This window comes from Protopterus annectens, chromosome 16.part0, assembly GCF_019279795.1.
Source record: "Protopterus annectens isolate FY-2018-M chromosome 16.part0, PAN1.0, whole genome shotgun sequence".
In the NCBI taxonomy this organism is placed as follows: Eukaryota; Metazoa; Chordata; order Ceratodontiformes; family Protopteridae; genus Protopterus; species Protopterus annectens.
Window position 1 is genome coordinate 248682403 of NC_056750.1, and position 26925 is coordinate 248709327.

At 38.7% G+C, this 26925-nt stretch overlaps 1 protein-coding gene across 1 annotated transcript in view; it reads left to right on the top strand.

The window, feature by feature from the left end:
* Nucleotides 1-26925, top strand: part of LOC122790852 (protein-glutamine gamma-glutamyltransferase K-like) — a 346859-nt gene that overhangs the window by 40253 nt on the left and 279681 nt on the right. The window contains exon 3 of the mRNA XM_044058497.1: nucleotides 12774-13028. Within this exon, the coding sequence (XP_043914432.1) occupies nucleotides 12774-13028 (255 nt within the window). The remainder of the gene's footprint in view (nucleotides 1-12773; nucleotides 13029-26925) is intronic.

The following is a 26925-nucleotide window of genomic DNA, read 5'->3' on the forward strand; positions in this document are numbered from 1 at the left end:
TTTGGGATCAGAATGTGTGGTATTATTATGGTTGAGTTCAGTTCATTATTGGACATTATTCCTTAATTTCTTGACATAACTAAAGAAAACATTTGCAGTTTCTTCTGATATATGTAAAAATCCTAAGCTTGTACTCCATTTTACATTTTCTAACTGTGCTGAAATACACTGCTGTATAGAGACAGTGCTGGCATATGTGATAATATGTAGCAGACCCAGTGTTGACATATGATGATGCGAGTGGCACAGGGGTATATGGGCTGGAATGTAATTTGTCTTTCCCAATGTTCTTGTTCGAATTTTATGTTCAGTAATAATAGTAATATTGCACAGGACATATAGTGTTGCTTACTAAGGTATATCCAGTGTTGACTGGGGCTAAGTGGAAAATGTAGTTTGAAATAAGAATGTATGGTGCTGACATCTGAACAAGTCTGTGTTTTTTGCACTCTTTGTGTACCCTCTAGCTGACTATCAGCTGCTGCAGTTGTCTAGGACTGCTCCTATAGCTCCATTTGTGCATTAGTATCCCTGGTACTAACCCCAAAGCTGAGATCCCTTCCACTGGTGAGCTGGAATGGGGATGTGGTTCAGAGTGATGCAGTTGTCAACAGCACATACACTTTCTGAATGCCAGAGGATTTTTGTATGCCATAACTGGGCAGTGCTACAGATATGAAATGCACCACTGCATGGGGTATCAATTGGCTCCATCTCCCATCACCCACTTCTGTGCTGAATTTTAACAGCACTCTACTACATGATTATGGTACTGCTCCCATCACCAGAAACATGTCAAGTTGCCTGCAGGAACCCATCCTTCCAGAGCAAAACAACTCCCCCATCTTGTCTGGCTGCTCCAGCACCCAACCCACTAATCAAACTCATATCAGCTAGATCATAGTCAGTTCTCTATCTATCTACTCCATGGAGCTTAGAGCAAGTCTGATTTTATATACTGCATTTTGTGCAAAATTAAAATATGCTATTGATGTGTTTGTACCAAAACATTAGCACAGGAATATTCAAAAAGCATTGGAAATGTTACAGTACAAAAAGCATACTACTGAAATACACCAGACTGCATTCATTTTTAGCAGCCATCATTAGTACAATATACATTTATTTGAGGTCTGATACATTTATAAAAGTCCAAGCTGTAAGTAATTTTCTAAATTGTTCTATTACTGAATCAAGCATCTTAGTGTGTCATGTAGAACAGAATGTATTAGATCCCTGTAGGAAACGCATACCATTTTTTCTATTTAAATGAAATCATAAGGTAAACGAAGGAGGAATAGTTGGTGCTCATCTGTGCAGTTTATCAGAGTTACTTTATACTTTGACGTGGTATCAAAATTAGTCAACAAATAATACATTCAGGAAGATGTTCCCCAAGTTCCCCCATGAGCAACCTGTTACCTACCAACTTTAGTAGGATTACTAGCTACCTCACTGGGCAAGTCATCACTGTTTATGTAGAAACTCCCTCTCACACTCACAGGAACAGCACTGGTGTTTCACAGGGTTCCATTCTAGGCTCACTGACAGTCTTTATAAAAGCTTTCAGGATGACTCTCATCCACCCATCTGTTTCAGCCTTCAGTTCTTATTTCTCATTCATCAGTTTTACTCTTGAATCATTCATTAAGGAAATATATTCCTGCTTCACCTCATAACAACTGACAATAAATGTTAAAAACACTGAGACAATGTTATTTGGGACTGCAAAATGCTTGTTGTTAGTCCACCAGAGCTGGTCAGTAACATTGTCTGTAGGAGGATCCCCGCACTATGTACTACAATATACATTTCAGATTCCTCCATGAACAGTAACTCACACGCCTCTCTCATCTAGACTCTGTTTCAAGGAAACTTAATAAACTCTTCCCCACTTGACGTGAAGTATCACCACTATTATTTCCCTTAACACAAGATACTATTGGAAATGGAATACTTAACTAAGTTACAAAGCATGGTTCGCCACATTTAACAGGCATCCGATTCGGTTTCTACAGATTCTTGACAAATTCACTATGTCAAAAACATCCCATAGCATATTCGCTGAACAAAACTAATCTACTGTCCTTCTCTTTCTGTAAAATGTCATCTATAACCTCATCTGTGATACACTGTAAGGCTGTTTCACAGCTATCTTGTAGCCTGTCTCAAATTCAGCCTTGTAACTACAGCCTAAGATTTTCTTCAACTGCTCCATTCTCCCTGATTTCTCCTGCATATTCCTTAGGAATACTTCACTAAAGCCCAAAGTTTGGAACTCCATTATGCTTAATATGAGGCCCCTCACGACATTCCTCCAGTTTAAATCAGTTTAAATCCAACCTTACTGGCTGAGTGTATGAGCAGCTGTCTCAACTAATTATCCACACATGCATTTAATGTTAAATGAAGCCCCCTTAACTGAGGAGGGCCTTATTGTGTGACACTGCCAGTTCAGCTGAAGCACTTGTATCACTTGTGGAATTCCCACAGTGTGTACACACTGCTGTACTATAGACTTTAGTAAGCTTTATTTTATGCTGCTCAACTAATATATTGTATTTACTGTAAATTTTGACAATTGTATGCAATAAGACCTTGATGGAAAGAGTATCTGAGTACGGTCTAGTATAAATAAAAATAAATAAATAAATAAATAAACAAATAAATATGACTAGCTATCTAGGAGAGAAAACAGTAAACCATCTACATAAATAACTTTCAAATGGTTGCTGAATGCAGTAGAAATGTTGTTATCTTGTAGACTACCTCAGGGCCTTTACCACTGATTCTAAATATAAAGAAAAAGAAGAGAAACAAGAGATAGCTACTCTAGCTCTCTATCTCTCTCTCTCTGTCTAGCTGTCTGTCTCTAATCTCTAATCTGTGAATATTGATATGATTTATACAGAAGTATGTGTCAAATGGGGTTTGTACAGTACTGAGCTTCAAGAATGAAACCACAACATGCCCTGCTGGCTTAGAACAGAAATGTACAGAAACTATTGTAATTGTGTGACTGTATATATATATTAACAGTAAAAACTAGCACATACAGAGTTAATCTACAAAACTCCAAGAAAATTGTTTTATGATTGCGCTGCAAATGTTATCTCTCAGTTTCAGTGTAGCAGACACAATGTCTAGAGCTAGATGTTTTGTGTATTCTCTTGAAAGAGAAGTAATTGCTAGGCTTGAGATGTGGAAGTGTTTAATTGCTTTATGACTTCCTAGCAGCTGCAAAGATCTGAAAGATATGTATTTTTCACAAGGAGATGTCAAATTCTACAAAAGGGGTTTATTTAGCTTGGGAACTAAAGTCAGGTGACAAAATGTGATATCATCCAAGCTAACCCAGCAGTAATATTTGATATTAATTTAAGAACTCTCTGAGAGAGAGAGACAGACTGGGCATTTTGTATTTTGTCTTTGACATCAAAACATCCACTCATCATCACATCTGCACTTCCCTTGCTCTGTAAGTGAGTACTTAGGGCATAGTAACTCTTTTTAGACTCTGATAGGAATATAGTAAAGATTAGTTTAGATGTTTTATTTATTTATTTGAGACTGTCCAGCAGTGTTGTTTTAAATATTTACTGTGTTGATTTACTGAGTATTGTCTTGTTCTTTTATTATTTATTATTAAATATATTTAAACCTATCTTTGTGGCTGATATGTATAAGACCTATTTAAGCTCATAGAGTACTTGCACATCGATTTGTTGACACTGTACAGGCCACTCCAGTAGCCTTGCTTGGTCAGACTGCCATTTGGATTAATAGTATCATTACACAGTAGGATTGGACACCCTTTGTAACGGCCTTATAGCAGCTGATTAGTAGGGGTTTTGGTGGCAGTGATAACTGCCTTATAGTCTGGGCAGAAGGGGGCATAGCTAGTAAACCTATGCCAGCCTTCCCCAGGTGTGTGTGTGTGTGTGTGTGTGTGTGTGTGTGTGTGTGTGTGTGTGTGTGTGTGTGTGTGTGTGTAAAACAAATCTCAAAGTGTGTGTGCCAGCTACTTGGGCAGGGACATGAAGCACTGGTTGGATACAGAGAGTGTTGGAGGACTTGGCTTGGAACCCTGGCTAAGGACTGAACTCTATGTACCAGCCAGTGGATAGTCTTACTGGGGATCTGGAGAAAGAGGCAGAAACCAGCCACAGACTGACTGTGATCTCTGTGTGCTCCTAAGGGAAACTGCACTTTACTGCGTGTGTACTTGTCATCCTCCCAGTGTGTACATCCCTCACTGTTGCCAGTGGTGAGGATTGAGGCTCCTTGATTACTGGGCCAGTGTTGGGGCATCACAGTAGACATTGTTACTTCCTAAGTATTGTAGACTTTTACTTCTCTCCTCTTTGTACTCTAGGATACCTTTGTTTGGTTGCACTAAATTCAGTAAAATGAGAACAGTCAATTAATTTGAATGTACTCCCATTTTAGTATGATCTCAGTGAGATTACACAGCTGTGGAGGTAAGGAATGTTCTACTAACTCCCACAACTGCATGATCTTAGATTCTCAATATTTAAAGATAAAATAATGTAGTGATACAGAAGGGCTTACCTTCACACAAGCATACTAATTTCATCTCTAAAGGCTGTATAAGGAAGAGGAACTCAGTCTGCTAGAAGGAATTCAGAAAAGCTACCAGGAAAATCTAAGGGGTGGAAGGGAAGAGCTATAAGCAGTTGATAGAAGAGCTCAAGACCTACCCATATGAGACTACAGAAGACATGGAGAACATTATATTCATGTACAATCTCATGTTGCAAAGATGTGGAAGGGCCATGCTGAATAGGATGACTAGAAGAGAAGGTAGAGTGAACAGGCACCATATTGTAGGGGCTAAGTACTCTCTGGATCTCCAGAAGTACATTTTACAGAGAGGTAGGTGGATTCAGAGAATAGATTAGTGGAATGTGTGGTGTATGGAGAATCCACAGATGCATTCAAAAATGCATTGAATAAGTGGAAAAGGGATAAGTAAGGGAAAGAGAGGAGGTAGAATGTTAAATACACACATATTACAATAAAATAATTATTAGACTATGGAAGGTTTTTAGCAATGTCAGAAGAACACAGAAAACTATTTGAGAATGATAGAGTTAAGCCAACCATCAATGTACGAATTGCAAAAAAGAGAGACTAGTGAAAAGACAAACCAAATGGAACTGGAAGCAATAAGAATGGACCCAAAATGATATTCACCGTTTAATGTAGTCCTTACTAAGCCTTCTTCAGACAAACAGTGGATACAGCAATATTATTACCTTATATACATTCATTAATTAATTGATAGATCCTAATTAAAAGGGAAATGCTCACTAGCTAAAAATTTTTTGTAAAATACAATCAAGATATAACCTTTGAAACAGAACTAGAAACCTCACTACTCTAACAAAATATAAATACATAAGCTTATATACATTTATGTGCTGATTCATAGATTTACATCTTTAAAATCATGGCAGTTGAATTTAGAATTAGATGAACTTAAATGGCAAATTTCGACAAATGCACAGTCATATCCTGGCTTAAATGAAACTTTGTCGATCAAATGTATGCTAAAATTACTGTCATTAAATAGGTAGATGAGTTTATCTTGTCCTACAAGCGGTTTTAAAGCTTTTTTATATACATATATTTTTTTATATACATATATTTTTATATACATATATTTCTAACAACATTGGAACATACACGAATATATATGTGTATATCTATATAGTTTTGCATAGTTATGTTTATGTATTAATACACACATCATAATATTCATAGAGTCCAGATAGGTATGAATATCCAACTATTGATTAACATCTAAACACCTCATGTGTTTAGGACTGGTTAATGGTGTATCTATGGATTCATATGTTGATTTTAATGCATCAAGTTTTGTGTTTATATAGCATATGAATATATGCATTCTATCGTCATTTGTCATTATTTTATTAGGATGTATAATTTAATGTATTCATGATTTTAAAGATGTAAATCTATGAATCAGCACATAAATGTATATAAGCTTATGTATTTATATTTTGTTAGAGTAGTGAGGTTTCTAGTTCTGTTTCAAAGGTTATATCTTGATTGTATTTTACAGAAAATTTTTAGCTAGTGAGCATTTCCCTTTTAATTAGGATCTATCAATTAATTAATGAATGTATATAAGGTAATAATATTGCTGTATCCACTGTTTGTCTGAAGAAGGCTTAGTAAGGACGTGAATATCATTTTGGGTCCAACCATCAATGTACAAGACAGCAAATTTAGGAGAGAGGGATACAGCAGCAGATCAAAGGGAGGTGGTGAAAGTCATATCTGAGATAAAAGAAACATGAAACTGAACACAATGTCAGTGTGCACACATTGGTAACATAAATACACTTACAAAAAGCAAGCCATGTATAACTGCAGAAGGTCATATGATTTCACATGAATTTGTAGATCAACAAAAAGAAAGACCGGGCACTTCATGGCACTTCATGGCAAAACAAAAATTAAAAAAATAAAAATAAAAAGGAAACACAGTACAAAAGATAACAACAAAATGCAAATAAAAATATTAAAAGTGTGAAGGAGAGTCACAGTCAGGTAGTGGAAGTAATAAACTCAAAGACTGACAATAGCCATATGTTCACAGTGTACAATAATTTGTACAAGAATAAACAAAAAACAAAACTCTACACCAGAAGTGCAAACACACTTATAGATTCATGTATCTGTGGACGAAGGAAACTATAAACATGTAAAGCCAAGGCCTAGATTCAAACCTGTATCTATGAAGGTATATGCTTACAAATTTAAAGAACCATTGCCAGTACTGAGATGCTTCTAGTCAGGTTTCAGTACAAATAAAATTATTGCCCTGACAAAAATCTATGTCTTACAAAGCAAGGATTTTTGCCTGCTCATCAATCTTACAGTAAGAGGATCAGGCTTTATGCAATTCTTAACTACAGTAAAAGAGGCATGTCCAAAAACAAAACAGGATAGATAACGTACTTGTAGATTACTTCTCCAAGGTATACATTTAAGTACTTGAGTACTTTACTGATCCCATAGTTTCAGATGTGTTTTATGTTATAGATTGCCTATCTGATCGATTGTTGAAGTGAGAAGTTATTGAAGTAATTATGTTCTACTTTATTCTCCTGAATGTACTCTTGTGCTTCAGATGTTGAGGAGACAGTCTGCTATTTTCAACTTTTAACATCTATTGTAGTGTCCTCATTTACTGGCTTTAAATTTGACATTGTAAGGATGCTCATTGCAGTGGGTTGCACAGAAGTACATGATGCACTGTTTTAAGTAATGGAATTGAATCAAGAGCTCCTAGTTAATTACTGTACAATGGAGTAATACAACTCAGATATTGCAAATGCTTTTAAGTAAGATCTTTGCATCATATTATTCAGTCTAAGTCCACTCTTGCAGCCATCTGTTTCATTTTGCAGGCTGTTCAATCATTACCAAAAAACTAGTTTATTATGAACTTGAAAGAATAAAATTCATTAGTGTGGCCAGCTGACTCAACATTCTGAGTATCTTTCTAAAAAAACTTACTAAAAGTGTATGTCCATCAATGACCATTCTGTAAAAGCAAATGCTACAGTTTGGATGTGTACTCAGTTTATGGCTGTCCTTCTCAAAGGGATGATAGGAGTGATCCTGGCTGCTATAGACACATAAGCTTGAGCTCTGTTTTGAAAGCGTTGAAAAAGTGATTTTAACATAATGGTTAAGGTCTTTTCTTCACAGATACAAGGTACGTAATTTGATTCTGACCTCAGTTATTGTCTAGGCTTGTAATAGTCTGCAGACTGACTAGTATTTACCTATGAACTTAATGAACCTATGTGAGCCTCCTACCTGTCAGTCTTGTACAATTATTTGGCGTTAATCATCGCATTTTATTGTGGTTAGATCCCATCTTTCTAATCCTCTTTAATGTTAGATACAACTGAATTTAGATTAGTAGTTCATACTGTGTATTTAAATTTATTCAAGGTATTTGATACTATAGTTCATAATGCTGTTTTAAATCAAAAAAGGCATGCAAAATCAATATGTGTGTTACAGACTGGAACTTGGCTTAATAACCACTTCTTAAATTCTTTTCATGAAATTCATGCCTTTGTTTGCCCCTATTTTATATTCTAAATTTGATGATGATTGAAAAAGTGCTTTACCAGTCTTTTATATCAGATTATTATATGCTAAATCACAGTTTAATAAACTGACCTTATGGGCTATTGATACCAGCAGAAAATGTAACATCCACAGATTGTCCACTTCAAAAAACTAAATAGAAAAATTCATTAATCAAGTTGACTATTATAAAGACCGCAGGACTGCTACTGAATATTTTTCAGTTACTGCTCATATGAAACATCGATAAAATTACTTTTGTCATGTTATGTTTTATTCTCAGAATGATTACATCTACGAGTCCTAATGTACTGCTGCTAAAATACATTACTTTGTTTGGGCTGTATGTCGGATGTGGTTCGATCTTCTGTATGAATTCAGTTATAACTGTGGAAACTGGAGCATACTCACTATATATTTAAAAGGAAGATTTGTTCAGTTAAAAATATGGCTTATTTTAAACATGTTGTTGTGTCTTTTGGCTTTTCCTGGTTAGGGGTCGCCACAGCGGAACTCCGGTCCGCTAATGAATGGCTGTAGATTTTTACTTGCCGAGTTGCCAGCTCTGATGCACAACCTTCAATGAAGGTATGCCCATTCACGCATGTCTCCACACAAAAGATGCTCTAGCTGAGAATCGAACGGGACAACGTCTTACTGTGAGGCGACAACGCTACCGCAGCACCTTAAACATCCCAAAACAAAAAAAAATATCCAGTTTACAATAGTCATAAGAGCGAGTGATCTAATCAAAGAATTTGGTAGCAATCATTGTAAAAGTGTGATTGCTACTCAAAATGTAATGTCTGGCAATTATGGGCTTAAATTGCATATATTTTATTTTTATTTTTGTATGTGGATAATGTCAGGATGAGACAGTTCAGAGTAAATTCCCATGAGAAGTTAAAGTTGTAACAGCATTTTATACTATTAAATTGAAGTTAGGAGGTTACATTGATGAGCATAAGTTTAATCCTTTATATGCTAGGACACAGACCCAGAATGTTCCCCAACAGACCATGGGTTAAAAAATCACTACTATGGAACTTCATGCATCACTGGATGTGGCATTCCTTTTGACCTAGACTGCATCCCTGACCCTGTGATACTGACAAACAGACCCCGACTAGATCCTTCAAGATGGCGACAAGGAGAGTATAAGTCTTAAAGTCTAAGAGTACTGAGATTTCATAATTTAGTTTCTTTTTCAGTTTCCTTCAGAATGAATAATGCTGAAAAATCCTAATGTTTTAGTACTTTTGCAAGTAGTGATTTTGATGGTTTGCTATGTAATCATATTATTTCTTTACAGTTTCAGTAATGTTCAAGTTTGTAAATAGCCTCTTATTTATCATTTTTTGCCTTACAACCTCAAAATGTGCAGGTTTTAAAATGTGTTACTATTAGTGAAACAGAAGGTGACTACCTTAGAAACAAAAGTGTACACATAAAATGCTTGAGGCAGACTGTGATAAAAAGTAACTCACTGAATGTTATTCTTTAACTGTTTTAAGATTGATGGACTGACAAGCTTTTTCTTTCAAGAAAGGGAACAGTTTGGTGTTTCTATTACAAAAAAGCATTAGTAACACTTGAGGCATTTTAGTAAATTTTTGTGTTTCCTTGAAACATTTTGAGAAAATAGGATGCTGAAAAGCAGAGTCTGTCTAGAAAGAAGACAGACTGACTCTTCCCCAGACTGCTAGCCACACTGAAAACACTTTAGCATGGATAGAGTCTGTTAGAAGACTGCTACTGCCTGTGAAGCTTCAGAGGCATTCACTTACATTAGCTTGCATTATAGCAATAACCCATGCCTGGGTGTGCGTAATGCTGGATTTACCCACGGTTGGTGTGGTTTGGTCACGAGGGCGAAGCCTGAGTGGCCAAACAAAGCCAACTGTGGGTAAATCCAGCATTACCCACACCCAGAAGTGGGTTATTGCTATTATACAATGACATTATTTAAGAAAAAAAATAATTAATTTTCTTAAATAATGGCATTGTATAATGCCTCCTTGCTGCCCTTCTGCAGCTGTCTGGTATTCTGCGGCAGTTCTGATGTACTGTGCATGCGTACACCTATGCAGTACATCAGAGCTGTGGGCAAAAGCAATGGAGAAAGCAAGATCTCTGTTGCTTTTTACAAACTGTCTCGCTATGTTAAACCCATTTAACATAGCGAGACAGTTTTTAAAAAAGCAACGGAGAAAGGAAGATCTCCATTGCTTTTTACAAACTGTTTCACTATGTTAAATGGGTTTAACATAACGAGACAGCTTTAAAATAAGCAACAGAAATCTCCGTTGCTTATTTTAAAGCTGTCTCGCTATGTTAAACCCATTTAACATAGCGAGACAGTTTTGAAAAAAAGCAACGGAGAAAGCAAGATCTCTGCTGCTTTTTACAAACTGTCTCGCTATGTTAAATGGGTTTAACATAGCGAGACAGCTTTAAAAAAAGAAACAGAGAATCTCCGTTGCTTTTTTTAAAGCTGTCTCGCTATTTTAAACTCGTTTAACATAGCGAGACAGTGTTGCTGTAAGAGTTACAGTAATGGAAAAAGTCTGAGCGACCGTACCTTTTTCCATTACTATAACTCAGATTTACAACGTGCATGCTGACCAATCAGCATGCACGTTTTTGAATATTAATGGGGGGTCTTTGTATAATGTGGCTTATTGAATGCTTTCTTACTGTAGTCATAGCATTAAGCAGACACTCCCAGCCCATTTACAAAGTCAGACAGATAACATTATCGTAGGCCATTAAAGAAAGTTTTAGATGAATGTTGACTGGTCAGAGGTCATATACACAGCCATCTGTTAATCACTGGTAACTGCGAGTACAGTAATGTGCGATAAGACAAATACCCTAAGTTTGAAGCTACTGTGACAATTTGCCTTATTTGTTGTAAACTAAACCTTTTATTCAGTGATTTAAATAAATTGAATCTTAGCTCTTTTGTTTTGAGTACAGTTATACTAATTTTAAGAAAATGCTGCCTGTTCTACTGTAACCACAGAATGTCTGCAAGGAGCAAGTCTGCTGTATCTAAAATGTGCTAGTGAAATACATGCATAAACCTCTGACTAAGGTCTAGGTGACCCAAATAAAAGTAGCACTTTGGGTCCTTGACGGCACGAGCCAGGAGGATGGGCATGCCCATCCTGGAGGGGAGGAGGAGGAAAGGAGCATACTCTGGGCACACTCAATCAGTTTGATTTCCCAGCTAGAGATTGAGGAAATAGCCACATGGTGCTACATGAGGATGGGTGGGGCATCCTGTTTATATTAGCCCTTTCAGGAAGTGAGGGGAGGTTCAGAGCTAGCTCCCTCACATGTCCCACCCTCAGAGTGTTACTGGGTGCAAGAATGATGGTCCAGGCCCCCCATCTCCTCACCAACTCCAAACTGAGATCAGAATTAGCCCAGGGGAGGCTAAATTGGATTTGGTACACCTAACATATAATAGCAGAACCTGGAGCAGCTGATGGCCAGCTGCTGGAAGCCAAAAAAAAAAAGCAAAAAAGGCTGCTGTACCTAATTGTGTTTTAAGAAATTCTGACAAAAAAAAAACAGCTGCCAAATCCACAAAAACTTGCAGGACATGAAACACAGTATATAGGCTTGATCTTCTCCGTACGTTAACAACCTGTGTTGATTGATTGTGTAGCACAGGGTGTCCTAATCATGCCATAATGACCTGGTTCTGACTAGTGGACTAGTTGCTGGAGAATCCAGCTGAGAAGGGGTAGAAGAGAATGTCTGATGCTGGCTTATTTTTCCTGGGATATGGGTGGTATTGAGGGAGTCCCATGACAGGAATGTCACCTGGGGAAGGCTCAGAAGTGTAACTCTTGTATTTGGATTGCAGGTAGAGTGAGCCCAGTAAGGACTACACTATACTCTAGATGAGAGATGCGGGATAGGAAGCACAGTCCTTATACTGCCGTGACATTAAGCAGTGTTTTCAGATCAATGGGGATTTGCCCAGAGCATTCAAGAAATGTCTGAACTACCACTCTATAATGGCTGCAGTGTCTGGCTCTCACCTTCCTCACTTGATATTCTTAGCTGCGAGGTGTCAAAAGAAATGAATAGGTCTATATGAGATGGGAGACTCATGGGTGTCATTGGATAATGTCCAAAAATGGTAACAATATGTTCTACATAAAATAGCTTTAGCTTTTCAATATCCCTTGTAATAACCAGCCTTCTATGCAGAGACCTACCTTATATCCATCTCAGTCTTTGACTGCTATATCTGTGCCTTTCACTTGTTCTATATAATCTAAGGTAAACATGGCTGTTTTTTTCTGAGTCCTAAGAAAAATCTAAATTGCATAAATAGATCAAATGCCACAGTACTGGTGTCTGACTCAAAAGCAAAGAATACTCAGATCTCTTGACAAACAAAAAAAAGTGAAAGGCTGCTCAAAGAAATGTTTAATATAATATCAGAAGGAGGTCCAGACAGCACTGTTTTAAGTTTTGTTGATTTTTTTCAGTTTTAGCAAAAAAGTATAAAACTGTACAAAGTATACTCATACCCTTATGCTGTGAAATTTAATAACTGTTTCTTTTTTTTCTCCCAATTGCTCTCTTCTCTACAGAAAGCAAAAATCCTGCATTGAAAACAGAACGTCCCATTGTTGTTTATATAAAAGAGCAGCTTGATAAAAAAAACTGGGGTGCGATGGTTGTGGGTTCATCTGGAAACTATGTGACACTTTCTGTTTATTCCCCACCCAATGCTCCCATTGGAAAATTTATACTGAGAGTAAAATCAAAACGGTCTCCAGGAGACTTCTCAACTTATTCTGACCCTAAAACTCATATTTGTATTCTTTTCAATCCCTGGTGTCCAGGTAAGTCACTTTTTATTTCACTTATTTCTAAATTGTACTTTAATAGTGAAATATGAAGATAAATAATGCTTGATTGTGAGGAGGTTTGCTTGCTTCAAAGTAATGAACAGTAGAAATGAACATTGAAAGTATATTCCATGTTCATAGAGTCATAGGCATGGTGAACACATTCCAGGCCTACTGGCCATTAAGGTGCTTTTTGCTCTGGATCCCATATTGGAACCTGTGGGTGGCCGTGTAGTCATCCAATTTCTTCTTAAAGGTAGGAATTGAGTTTAAATGAAAGTGAGAGTTTATTCCGTAGGCAAGGAATCATTTCAGATATAAAGGTGTCACACTTCATGGTATGTCTGATATCAGTTTTCCTTGAGACTGACAGTCCTCTTATATTCAAGTCACCAGGTGTTATTTTAAGCAAACAGAAAAAATTTATTCCACGTAAAAAGTTGTGCGCAGTTTCATGTGTATAAAGTTAGTACATCAGAGTTAGCATTCACTGCACACACACATACAATGTACGTTCTTCATCCTATAAATTTCCTATAACAATACTGCATATTACTGCAGTTATTAATTTGCTGCTATGTATACTCCCCCATTGCAAACTCACACTATGGTTGTATCATTTGAACAGAGTAACTAAACTCGCTTCTAGTTCCATAGCAAAGGATAAATCCTTGACTGTAGAACAGTTGACTTGGACCCAGTTAGAAGGGCACCTGACTTGTGACTTGGGTTTGATCAGAGGACCAGGAGAACTTGAATGGAGAAGGGAAGGAGAGAGCAGCTGCTGGCTTAACTGTCCTAAGGGCAGGTGCTGGATGTGTTTTATTGTAGATTTTTGACACCTGTAGGTCTGACCACACATGTAATGTCTGTGCAAGAAGGTAGAACATGGCAGAATGCATCTACAAATGATAACATCACACTGTATCTTGGCATAGCAGATGTGCATAAATTGCACACCTGAGTCTGAGCATAACACAATAAACATTGCACAGTAATAGTCATGAGGGGAGGGATTATGAGAAAAAATGTGACTTCTGCCATTTTGCGGAAGACTACCTTTAAGTGAAAATTTATACTTAGTAAAATTTAACCAAACTATTTTTCATACACACACGCGCTTGTGCATGTACCCACAAGCACTGTTTACAGGATAAACTACTAATACCACTCCAGTGACAGAAACTCTTCCCTGTATACACTGCAGACTGCCAATCAGATTACTCATCAATGCCAATATCTCAATTACTGATCACTCTTTCAGTTAGACAACAGTATTAATTTATAACAGATGATGTTCAGTCTCCCTTTAAAAGAGCAGACACCAACAGTCATATCAATATTGTTAGAGTACCCTTCACTAAGAAAATAAGATGTCAGCCAGAGTCTTATATGAATGACTAAATGAAAACTCTTTACTGCAAAAAATATGATTATTTATATCAAACAATTCCCTATCCTCTGGTCCAAGCTAAGCTTGAATTGGGTTAGGGAACAACTCTGCTACATATGGATGTGAAGCCTCAACAATGTGGACACAGTACTTTGAGACAATCTGCATCGGATGTTGCTTAGACCATGTATTATTTTTTGTAAGAAACCCATGTGAACACTCCAGCCTTGTCAGGTACATACCAAAGGAGGTGTTGTATTCAATGACTGGTCTGATAAGAGCCAAGTTTGTGTCAGGCCTTCTTGAATGGTATTTGTGTCACTGGGAGATTTTGTGACTGTGCATTGTTCGCAAACATCTGCAAACCTGGCCAGACAGAGACCTTTGACATTGGCCTTCACTTGAGAAATAGATCCCAAAAGGGAGTAAACCCATCACCGAGCCTTGAGGGACTCTGTTGGTTACTGGCCTCTTCATGGAAGTAGACGTCCCTATACTAACTTCTAGGGTCCTACCAGTGAACCAGCTGGCTATCCAGTGGGTTACATAGAATTTTATACTTAATTTTGTGAGTTTGTCCACAAGGTCTGAGTGGGGTATTGTGTCAAATTTTTAAATACTGGACAATCAGTCTGCAGAATATTACATGCTTAACCAATGACTAAACAGCTCAAACCCAGTACATTTTGTCTGTGAGGTTATCACCTTAACCATTATGTTGACCCTCCTCCCTGATGAAAACAAAACTGTAACTGCATCTCTTGTTATTTCCAATTACTCTTTGTAGATGATTGAAGCCTTGGCATGAAAATTAAATCTAACAAGTATTCTTCTTCTTCCTGCTTTTCCCGGTTAGGGGTCACCACAGCAGATCACATGTCCGCTCATGATTGGCAGTGGAATTGTTACGGTGTCGAGTTTCCAGCCCAGCCCCCAACCTTTCACAGAAGGCACACACACACAGGCACTCACACCTAGGGCCAATTTAGAGTGTCCAATCCACCTACAGCATGTCTTTGGGATGTGAGAGGAAACCGGAGCACCCAGAGGAAACCCATGCGACCACAGGGAGGACATGCAGACTCCGCACAGAAGGCACCCCAGCCAAGGATCGAACTGGAAAACCTCTTGCTGTGAGGTGGCAATGCTAAACTCTGCACCACTGCGACTGCCCACAAAGTCCAAGTATATGATCCAGAAATCTTTGTTTGACCTTCTCCTGTATGTTAAAATTTCTCAAGTCCAAAATACATTTGCAGGCAAAAAGAAACAGATAGCAGCAGGTCAAGCTCAGTGTACTCCACTTAAGTTAAAGAGGATTTATATGCTCATTTAACAGTCTTGGACAACAAATGAAAAAGAAAAGCAGCAGCTCCACAGAGGTAAGATAGATTTCAACACAAACAGAATCTGCCGTTCCTTTTAAAGCCATCTGCTATAAAGTAGTAAGAGCTCCATTTTGTGGTATGGCAATTTGGCTTGTCAATGAAACAGTGAGCATGCAAATAGCAAACAATTCAATATTACTGTAACCAATTCTATATTACTAAAAGAAAACAGTTATAAATTCTACACAACTAATGAAATATAAAACAACTTACATTTTTAAACCCCAAAAGTATATATCATCTGACAGGGCCCGCAGCATTGCTCCAGAACATGGTCATTTAATTTGCCTAGATGCTTTATTATGTGGTTTCTTGACTTTAATGATAGGGAGTTAATGTTAAAAAAAAGCATACCATCTTGGAAGCAACTTTGTTTTCTAGATAAATAATTACAACAGCTACAGTTATATACTATTTGCCAAGTTGATATGAGCAATATTTAAAAACTGTCCCTGTTTTTGGGCCTTTGTGCCCCCATTATTTATGGCTCTGCCCAGAGTTCTTACTCTCAGAGGTTGAGAGATATGGACCATCCCAATATTAGCTTAAGGCATTGTCACAAAAGATTTATGGTTTCTTGCAAAATTTAGACTTACCATAGATTAGCTGTCAGGAACTGAAAAAAATGAGTGTGAACCATTCCCACTGCAGAATTATTGATGCATTCAAGCCTTGCCTCCAGGAAAACAGAACCTAATGGTATCCCTATTAGATTCTCCCAAGTTAATCACAACTGGCTAAATTTTTTGATGTTCCTCAAAATGAGATTTGACATATAAACCTGCAAATTATAGGCATATTTAGTTGATTCAGATAGAGCCTATTTTTGTTTTGCTAAATTCTTAGCAAGAATACTTGACTTGCCTCTTCGTCACACTACTAGACTACACACAGTGGGATTTTGTTATGAACTGTCAATGAGGTCTTGACCTATTTGAGATTTGACTAAACATTACTTATCTATACAAAAAGTTGAGACATACCAACTGCTGATAGTTACCTGCGCTGGCAAAAAGCATTCAGTAGCACAGAATGGTGTTGTCTGTGGAAATCACTGCAAGTCTATGTTAAAAAGTGTTCATTATCTCCATGTGTCAGTTCTTGTTGTTTTAAAACTGTGGTACAAGTTGCTACTAATGGTCTTAGTTCTTTTTTGGCAAGGCATGGGTACCCACTAGGGTTGCCCAGTCAGAAAGGTGGCAGCTCAATTCTTATTTATTTGTTGGTGTAAATTTAGGTCCCTAGTACACAAAGGTAATGTGTAAGAGTTTCACACCTCTTTAATAGTTTTACTGAAAATCTATATTCAGTATAACTACCTTTGCCCTTTCCCTACTAATGTTCAAGCATGGCGTTAACATATACTGGTTACGAGATGGGTGAGTTCCACCCATTCTGGCCATGAGCACCTGAAAAAAAAAACCTTGTTTTAGGTTCACTGAATCTGGATTTCATCAAAAACATTTTGGAGTTTTGGAACGCATAGAGATTACCTTAGACAAGTCAGATTGAATCCAGTCCCTTTTTATAAGCATCTTTAATTATTCATTGCAATGTTACTTTGCAACTGAACATAAACACATTAATAACACTACCCGCCCTCCTATCCCTCTTCTTTTTCTGTTATAGTAGGGACTTCTATCTTTCCCTTTTCTTTTGGCACATCCTCCATTTTTAGATCTCTAGCCTGCCCTTTTCCTTTGGGTAAGAAATCTCTAATTTTGGCACCTGTGTTCCTACTTTTTATGCCAGCTCACTTTTGTGCCTCAGAAATGTACAGGTGCATGGAAGGTACCCGAAATCTATGGAAGCTGGCCAGATGTCTGACCCCTCTCAGGATACATCCCATACAGCGTAAGCTAGTGCAATGGTGATGTAATTGAACATCTACTCTTACAGAAAGTTTACTTCCACAGCTGTAGTTTCACAAGTGCACCGTTTATTCTTATGAAAATTAACTTCATCCATCTTTTAATGATCAGAACTCTAGATCTTTTTTATATCCTTTACAATATTCAGTGCTTCATTTACATCTGATTTAATGTTTGATTTCCACTTTCATATAATTGCTTTTTGGCTGCTAATGTCATTAAACTTTTTAAGGCCTTACAATATCTCGAAGATTCTAAACCTAGGCACCAACTCAGTAACATCATCTGCTAAGTTAATATAATATGTTCCCCCAACAACTGTATCAGGACATTCTATATGGAGTCCTTAAACTGGGATAACTCTACATATTCCCAGAAAATGCATCACTAATTTCCCTTATCATTTTCTTATCTCATCTCCTCTCCACTTCACAGGAAAATTCTGTGAAGCCTACTTGAATTATAAAAGTACCTGAATAAACATTTCCATGCAAATGTCCTAGATCTTCTGGATCTTGTAGCATACCTCGGAGCATTACAAACATCCTCATATTGCTCCTTTATAAATTGTCATGCTAATCTTCCATCTCAGTCTCTTTTTTTTTTTTTAGTCTCCACTAATTTTTTGTCTTTTAACTATCATGTACCATTTTATATGCCTTATTATACCATGACCCCCCATTAATATTCCAAAACGTGCACGCTGATTGGTCAGTGTGAACGTTGTAAATTGACTTATACTAATGGAAAAAGGTCCGGTCGCCCGGACTTTTTCCATTAATGTAAGTCTTTTTTAAAACACTGTCTTGCTATGTTAAAGGAGTTTAACATAGCGAGACAGGTTTAAAAAAAGCAACAGAGATCTCCGTTGCTTTTTTTAAAGCTGTCTCACTATGTTAAACTCCTTTAACATAGTGACACAGTGTGTAAAAAGCAATGGAGATCTTGCTTTCTCCGTTGCTTTTTTTTTAAACCTGTCTCACTATGTTAAATGGGTTTAACATAGCGAGACAGCTTTAAAATAAGCAATGGAGATCTCCGTTGCTTATTTTAAAGCTGTCTCGCTATGTTAAACCCATTTAACATAGCAAAACAGTCTGTAAAAAGCAATGGAGATCTTGCTTTCTCCGTTGCTTTTTTCAAAACTGTCTCGCGATGTTAAACCTATTTAACACAGCGAAACAGTAAAATGCAATGGAGATCTTGCTTTCTCCGTTGCTTTTGCCCACAGCTCTGATGTACTGCATAGGCATACGCATGTGCAGTACATCACAGCAGAATACCAGACAGCTGCGGAAGGGCAGCAAGGAGGCATTATACAATGCCATTATTTAAGAAAATTAATTATTTTTTATTTTAAATAATGTCATTGTATAATAGGAATAACCCACTTCTGGGTGTGAGTAATGCTGGATTTACCCACGGTTGGCTTTGTTTGGACCCTCGGGCTTCGCCCTCATGACCAAACCACGCCAACCGTGAGTAAATCCAGCATTACCCACACCCAGGCGTGGGTTATTGCTGTATTAATTATCCCTTTCTTAATAGCATCTTCTGTTCTTGATCGCAGTAAAAATTCTACCCCAACAGTTTACCCCCCACCCCCCAACTCTTTCTCTTTTTGTCTCTATTGTGCCAAGTCCCTGATAAAGAAGGCATTCTTTGACCAGCAGGTCAAACACCTAATTGATTTCTTTCCACTCTATTGCTTTTCCCTTTCCAGTAGTGCAGTTCTTTTTTATTTTCTTGTTTAGTTTTAATAAGGTATCTGCACTTTATATATAATATTTTGTATAGTTAGCTCTATTCTCCTTAAGGGCTTGCTTCCTATACCCTAATCTCTCTGTATCCCTTGTACTTTCACCTCACTCCACCATCCCCTATTCTCACTTTCACCTATAGTCATCGGGTTATGCTATATATAAAAGTCTCAGTTGTATAGCTTTAAAGAATCCATTCAGATCAGGTGATCCTAAATTAAACTGTTCAACAGGAAGAATCAACTTACCATGTTTACTCTTGCCCACTTCTCTTCCCAAATAAATTCCTTCAAATAATTATTGATTATCAAGACAACCTTTTCCTTGGCTGATGCAAGTGTGCCTCACCTACGTACAGGACCAAAGGAACTAAAAGCATTTCATTGTTGTATCTTACTGTGCATGTCCATGGCCATTAGTTTTCAGTCTCTTATTTATTGTTTAATAATGTTATGCTTGATGTCTTCCCTCATATTTTTAGCTGCTACAACAGAGTCCCCTTTAATCCATACATCTAAATACTTCATCTTTTCATGTCTCCATAAACATGGGCTTCACTCTTCATCTCTTCGTCTTACTTATAGGTTCATGGTTAGGTACTAGGCTATCAGCCCAAGGTTCTACGTAAGCCTAGCCAACAAGGTTCCCTGGCTTATGCCACCCAAGAAAGTTATTTTCCTGTGCCACTGTCCAGCAGAGACACAGAAGTGATCCCCATGGTGTATTTCCTATTTCCCATCCACTCATCTAGATTTTTCTTGAAGAGTGCTAATGAAGAACTTTTCTTGACATAGATGGGTAGCCTGTTCCAGAGTATGGGAAGTCTCTGGGACTGTTTATTGTGGTGACAAGGTTTAGGTCCCTACAGCATGTAGCTCAGAGGGATTGGGATTTCTTTAGGTGTAGCATGTCCAACAGCTCTGGGTTTGACATAGCTTTATATGTTAGGCAAAGATCACCTTGAAGTAGGTGATATGCTACAGAGTAAAGCTGGAGTTTTATGAGGCAGTCAGTGTAGGGCATTTGTTTGAGGCCAGTAATCCTCTTTGTGAGGTACTTCTGCGGCCTTTCCAGTTGCTGCAGATGTCTTGTGAGGTACATTCCAAAAGGGGCGTTGTACTCTAAAATGGGTCTAATGACCTCTTTTTTTCCTGGATGAGAACCCTTTTATGATGAGGTGTGCCATGTAGAAGGACTTCCTGACTACTGTGGCGATTTGACTATCAAAGGAGAGACTATTGTGCACCTAGGTCCCAAGGTCTCTTATCACACATTCGGTGTTAAGTAGATTGCTGCATATGTGGTAGTTCATGGATACATAGTTTTTACCAAAGGGGATGCCACTGCACTTTTTGGCATTGAGCTTGAGGCCATGGCTCTGACACCAGGCATCTGTCTCAGCGAGGCCCTTCTGTAGGATGTCCACATCATTTGGGGACTTGACTATGGCTCCTAGTTTGCAGTCATCTGTGAACTTCATTAGCCAGAGGCCTTCTGTGTTAGCCTGTACTTCAGAGAAGTAGATACCAAACACTAGAGGACCCAGGACTGAACCCTGTGGTACTCCACTTGTCAATGGTCTGAAGTCGGATTTGGAGTCTGCTACTTTCACAGTGTGGGTTCTGTCAGTGAGCCAGTTGGCAACCCATCTTGTGACGTAAGGATTTATACCTAGTTTAGTGAGTTTAGCTATAATTCCAGAATGGGAGATGGTGTCAAAAGCCTTGGTGGGGTCAAGATAGGCTGTGTGGACCACCTTACCCTCATCTACACCTTTGGTGACCGCCTCAAAGAAGTCGATCAGGTTCAGGAGGCATGATCTGCCTTTCACAAACCCGATCTGGGTGGGATCCAGAGTTTGGAGGTTACCAATGTCTTTGTTTATGAGTTCCATGAAGATATGTTCCATGGCCTTGCAGACCAGGCATGTCAGGCTAATAGGGTAATAGTTCCCGGGATCAGTGATGGCTCCCCCTTTGTGGAGTGGGATAACTGTTGCTGTGTGCCATTCAATGAGTACAAAGCCTGATGTGAGGCCATTCTTCCTGTATAGATATGGGCCCTTTAGGGGGGTGGGGGGATAAAGTTAGCACTGAACCTATCTGCCAGGATGTTGGCAATATCAGTTGGTTCTGTAATTTTCATGCTGTTATGCTGTAACTCAGAGCAGATCTGGGTGTTGCCATAGAGATTCTTGACATAGCTATAAAATGCTTTGTGGCTGTCCTTAGAATTAGTGGCGATTTTGTTTTCATAGCTAGCTTTGGAGGATCTTATAATGGATCTCAGCTTCTTACTGAGGCTGACCAGGGAGCTCCTCCACTTATGGGATTTTACTCTCTTTTGCAACAGTTTCTTCCTTCTGTTGTACAGTTTGTTTATGGCAGGGGACCACCAGATTGGCTTCCTTTTTTTGGAGGATAGCATCTTAGTTCTGTTTGGGATAGCATGATACATGCACTCGTGTAAGTGCTTATAGAGTGCATTTGTGTAGGATTCAGCAGTTGTAACTGTATTGTCCATCTGCATGAGTGTCATGAAGTTCACCACTTCTGTCTTAAGAAGCATGAAGTTGGCTTTGGAGAACTTTTTTACCGTGGTTTCCTTAATGGGGGGTGGGGGTGGGATGTGGATATCAAGGGTGATTAGCTTATGGTTGGATCAGACCAATGAGGAGTTGACTTCAGGTGTGAAATACCAGTCAATCATGTTAGTAATGACTAGGTCTAGGATATTGTTGTCCCTGGTGGGGGTGTGGATAAGCTGATCTAGGGCATTGGAGTTTATGAATTCCAGAAAGCATTGAGCTAAAGAGTAGCTTTCCCAGTTAATGGTGGGGCAGTTGAAGTCGCCCATTATTAGGGTGTTTAGTTGAACCCTAATATTTTCCAGTACATCAAGAAAGGAGGAGTGGGAATCCTGGGGCATGATGAGGGATCTGTAGCAAGCTACAATTTGGATTGCAGTTTTGCCCAGAGTTAGTTGCACTTGGATAACCTCGGATGCATTATGCTGAGCAATTAGCCTGGAGGTGTGGATATCCTTAATGAAAATGGACACACCTCCGCCTTTGATGTTTCGGTCCAGTTTACATGGTTGAAAAGTGTGGTATGAGTTATAGCCTGGTAGTGCAGGGGTGCTCTCTGGAGCCTTGAACCAGGTCTCAGTCACTGCACAGATATCAATGTTCTCCATTTTAAGGAGTGCCTCGAGTGAGTGCATTTTGAGATTTAGACTTCTAGCATTGAGTAGCATTACCCTCAGTTTTTGCTTGCTTGTTCCTGTTACAGTGGTGAATTTGTCATTTAAACCTTGCCTAATAAAAGCACTATAGGGGCATCAAGAGCCTTAGCCAGTATCCGGAATCCCAGGGGTGACAGGTGCACGCCATCTCTGGTAAAGCATTGTGGTCTGTCGACCATGCCATCCCAAGCATACAGATACTGGATCCCCTTAGAATGACGCCAGAAGCTTAGCCAATTGTTGAAGTCAATCATTTTGTCCTTGTGCTGCGGTATCATTCTGGGTGATGGCAGAATCCTACTCAGGGCTAGGGTCATACCTGCCTGGGCTGCAAGATTGGAGAGCTCTTCCATGTCTCTTTTCATGTAGTCTAGGGAGGTACATCTCAGGTCATTCACACCAACATGGACAATGACAGTCATATTTGTATTTGTTGTGGAGTGACCTGAGTGCATGGGTTATGTGGCGGATCCTGGCACCCAACAGGCAGCTGACAGTAACCTGCTCCTTGTTTAGCCTGGTGAGTGGGACATCAGTGTGCCTGACTATTGAGTCACCTATGACTCGTGTGTTGGGTATGTTGTTTTACCTTATTGGCTGTGGTTGAGTGGGCTATGTGTCATTTGGGTTGTGTTGGGGATGGAGATTGCTTGCGTTTCTGCTTTGAAGGTCTCTGTTGCTTAGACAGATTATTATTGAGAGCCTCCACAAATGTTTTTGTGTTGCTATGTGTGGATTTTGGTGGTGTAGATTTAGTGAGACTATGTGATGAGTGTGGTGTGGTGCAAATGTTTACCTTCTCCTCATGACTGTCAAGTTCAGTCTTGGTTGGAGAGAGCTTTACCTCCAGTTTGGCTAGATAAGTGCATCTCTCACAGGTTGTAGTGTTGGGTAGTAGGAGGAGAGGGTTGTCTGTGTACATGAGGCAATTTCTACATTGCCTCAAGATGCCCAGATTCATCAGATAGACAGGAGAGAACACTGGGAGCTGACTCTTGGACATGCCTGAATAAAAAACTATTTTCCTCTAGATAAGTGCAGAAAGTGAGTACAAGAGCTGTTTTTCTCTAAGCAAGTGAGAAAAGTAAGTACAAATACTGTTTTCCTCTAGGTAATGAGGAAGGTTGAGTTCTATAGTAATTTGTAGCTTATGTAGTGCTTACAAGTTCTGAACAAGTGCTGAGCATGAATAAGCCAATTTAAGTGCTAAAACTAAGAATCTGTATCTGCACTAGATGAGTTACAGGACAGAAACAAGTGCAAATGCAGGCTTTCAAATCAGAAATTTGAGAGAGATGGAAAAGATTGCCCAAACGGCCAATAACTACAATTTCTGGGCCAGAACCACTCCTTAAGTGGTAGACATGTTACCTAGTGCTTACCACTCCCACTGATAAGCTAGAAGGCTTCCCTCCAACACAGAAAGCTTGGGGGGCTCAGAAGCTTACACACAGTCCAGGATATAGCAAATCTGTATCTGGACTACACTAGTTACAGGAAAGGTAGGAAACAGGCTTACAGTATTTTTTTTTTTACAGAAAAGTAGCTAAAACAGCAGTAAAAACAATTCACATGCAGTGCAAGCTAGTCCACTTGAGCATGTAGCAATATTAGACCAAACACAGTTTAAAAAATGCAATTAAATTAAAAAGGACTAAAGCAAGTGCAGAAGGAGTTTATTAGGTAGAATGTGGTAAAGAGATGGGACTGGGGGAGTGTCCCATATCAAATCTACAGTGGGGCGGGAAACTGCAAAAGTCACCAAATTTAAACTACAAACCAAAAATAGGGAGGGTGGGTGAGACAAAACACTTTCAGCAGAGATCTGAAAAACTATAAGCAACAATTAACAGTACAAACTCTAAAACCAAAAAAATATACTTAGCTCTGTATATTTCCAGACAGACTGAAAAGCAGTCTCTCAGAACACAGGTTCCAGCAATGAAATCCTGACATTTGGTTGGGAGGGTGGCTTAATGGCTAAGGTGTTTGCCCTACAAACACAAGGTTCAGGGTTTGAGTCTCACAAGGGATAATTGGCTAGGCTTAAAATGGCTTGCAAGGGCAGTTAGCTTAGTACTAAACTATGAACCTATTTAACCTCATGCAGCACCAAGGATATGTGGTATTAAAATCTTACCTATATCCTCTATCAGGTCCTCATGGTTTACAGATGATGGGGTAATCTGGATGAACAATCCTATTGTAAAGCTGTCAGAAGTCCCCCCCCCCCCTTGACCCCTTACCTCTGCTAGGCCTGTGCAATGATATATACCCAGCTATCCTGTTCATTTAATTTGGGGAGAAGACTAGGCATTGCCAGAATGAGTTGTACAACCCAGTCATTCCTCCTTGATGAACCTTACCAGTCTATCTATTCTTGCCATAGTAAAAGTTGGATGGTAGGGAGTGTGCCAACTTTCACTTCCAGCGGAGTGGGCTCCCCTCCCTCTTGAACCGCTTAAGCACAGTGGTGGCTCCCTTAAGCCCCATTATGTACTGCTTGCTGTGGAAAGCATGGCTACACATGAAACGTTCCCCAGCCAGTGTTTGGAAGGTCCCTGCTTTATGGGTGCAACACTTAGTGCTCCCACTAGGTGCCACCAAAGTGTTAAGTGAGATCCAGCTCCCTTCCACCGGATAGGTGAGCCAGTAGAGTTTGTTCCCTCTCATCCTCTTCTGCCCAGCTATTCCAGTGCCTGAGCTAATTGAACTCAGATCATCAGGGACAGCCAGGACTTCGTTCTTCTATACCACATTGCCACCTCCCACAAACCTTATTAGAAAATTTGGTAAAAACCTATGATTGCAGATTAATTACAAGAAATCTGTTAACTTTCTGTAAATGAAGCATATGTCCAGCAAATGACACACTTATCTTGAATGGATATTACATGAACTGCCTTACACATGGGACTCAGACTTACTCATGATTTCAATAATTACTACAATACTAAACCATGTTTGAATGCTCTATTACATAACATTAGTAAATGCAAAATCTTCATTTGCCTTTCCAAACAAAAACAAATGTGGCTAAAATTGTTTGCTTACACAAACTTCTTTTTATAGCTAGGCAGTTACTACCCATTTGCAGCTCGCCTTTCTGACTAGGGTAGAGAAGATGGTCTCCAGTTTCAGTTGGAAGAGACATGCACCAGTGACCTTTAAGTAAAATGTTATTCACCCTAGTGTGACCTGTGGGTTTATCCTTACCTGATTCTGAATTCTTTTTTCAAGATAAGCTTGCTGTAGTCCACAGACTGTTTAACACTTCTCTGAGTTAACAGTCTTTCATGCCCAATAAGACAGATCTTCCCAGAAAGGTAGGGACCAATTTAGGGATCTTAAGGTTCTTGAATCTTTTTATGGAAAAGATTTGTTCGTACCAAAATTCCTGCAATTTAAGATTGTATATAGGTTTCTATTAGACTAAAAATAAAAATTTCTAAACACTGGCACCAATGGGCTTTGACGACTATGACTTTTTAACAGGACTTACTTGCCTATTTAGTGCATAATTTTTGCACACATATAGACTGTCTGGTTTCTTCTATTATTATAATTATTATTATTGATAACAAACCCTTGCTTGCAGAGCTTGACAGAACTCAACATATGCTAGCTCATATATTATTTATATATAAATAACTGCTTATTGACAATTTGTTCTGTCTTTTATATTATAAATATATAAATACTTGCTTCACAAATCACAGGATTTTTTTGCCCGTCTGTGAGAAAAATCTGACTTGTACATGGGAAAAGACTTAATAACTTACAACAGGAAAAGAATTAGGGTTAATGGAGTCAACTTTGGTATGTGTCTGCCTTACCTTTTATGCAATTTAAACTTCTACATTTGTGAAAATAGTTGCTAGAACAATCAAATGATCACTGCATATCAGACACTGATATCTGCTGGTGCTATTCTAAGGCAGATGCAAGTTATTTATATATAATTTGGAACTATCATAAAATTAGGCAAATCTGGGACAGGGTGGTGGACTCAGCTTTGTTGGCCTTGAGAACGCATTCACTGTTGGGCATGGATGGGATTTATAAAGGTTACTGCAAGGTGTGCAAATTATGTACACCTTGCAGTAATCTTTTGGAATTTAAAGATAGCCCTGATGCGGTTATGTTGTACAAAGATGTTTAGCATTGCATTAAGCTATCTCTGTGGCTATGCTAATGAGACAGTCTGGGTGAGAGACATATGCTAATTAGGCATAC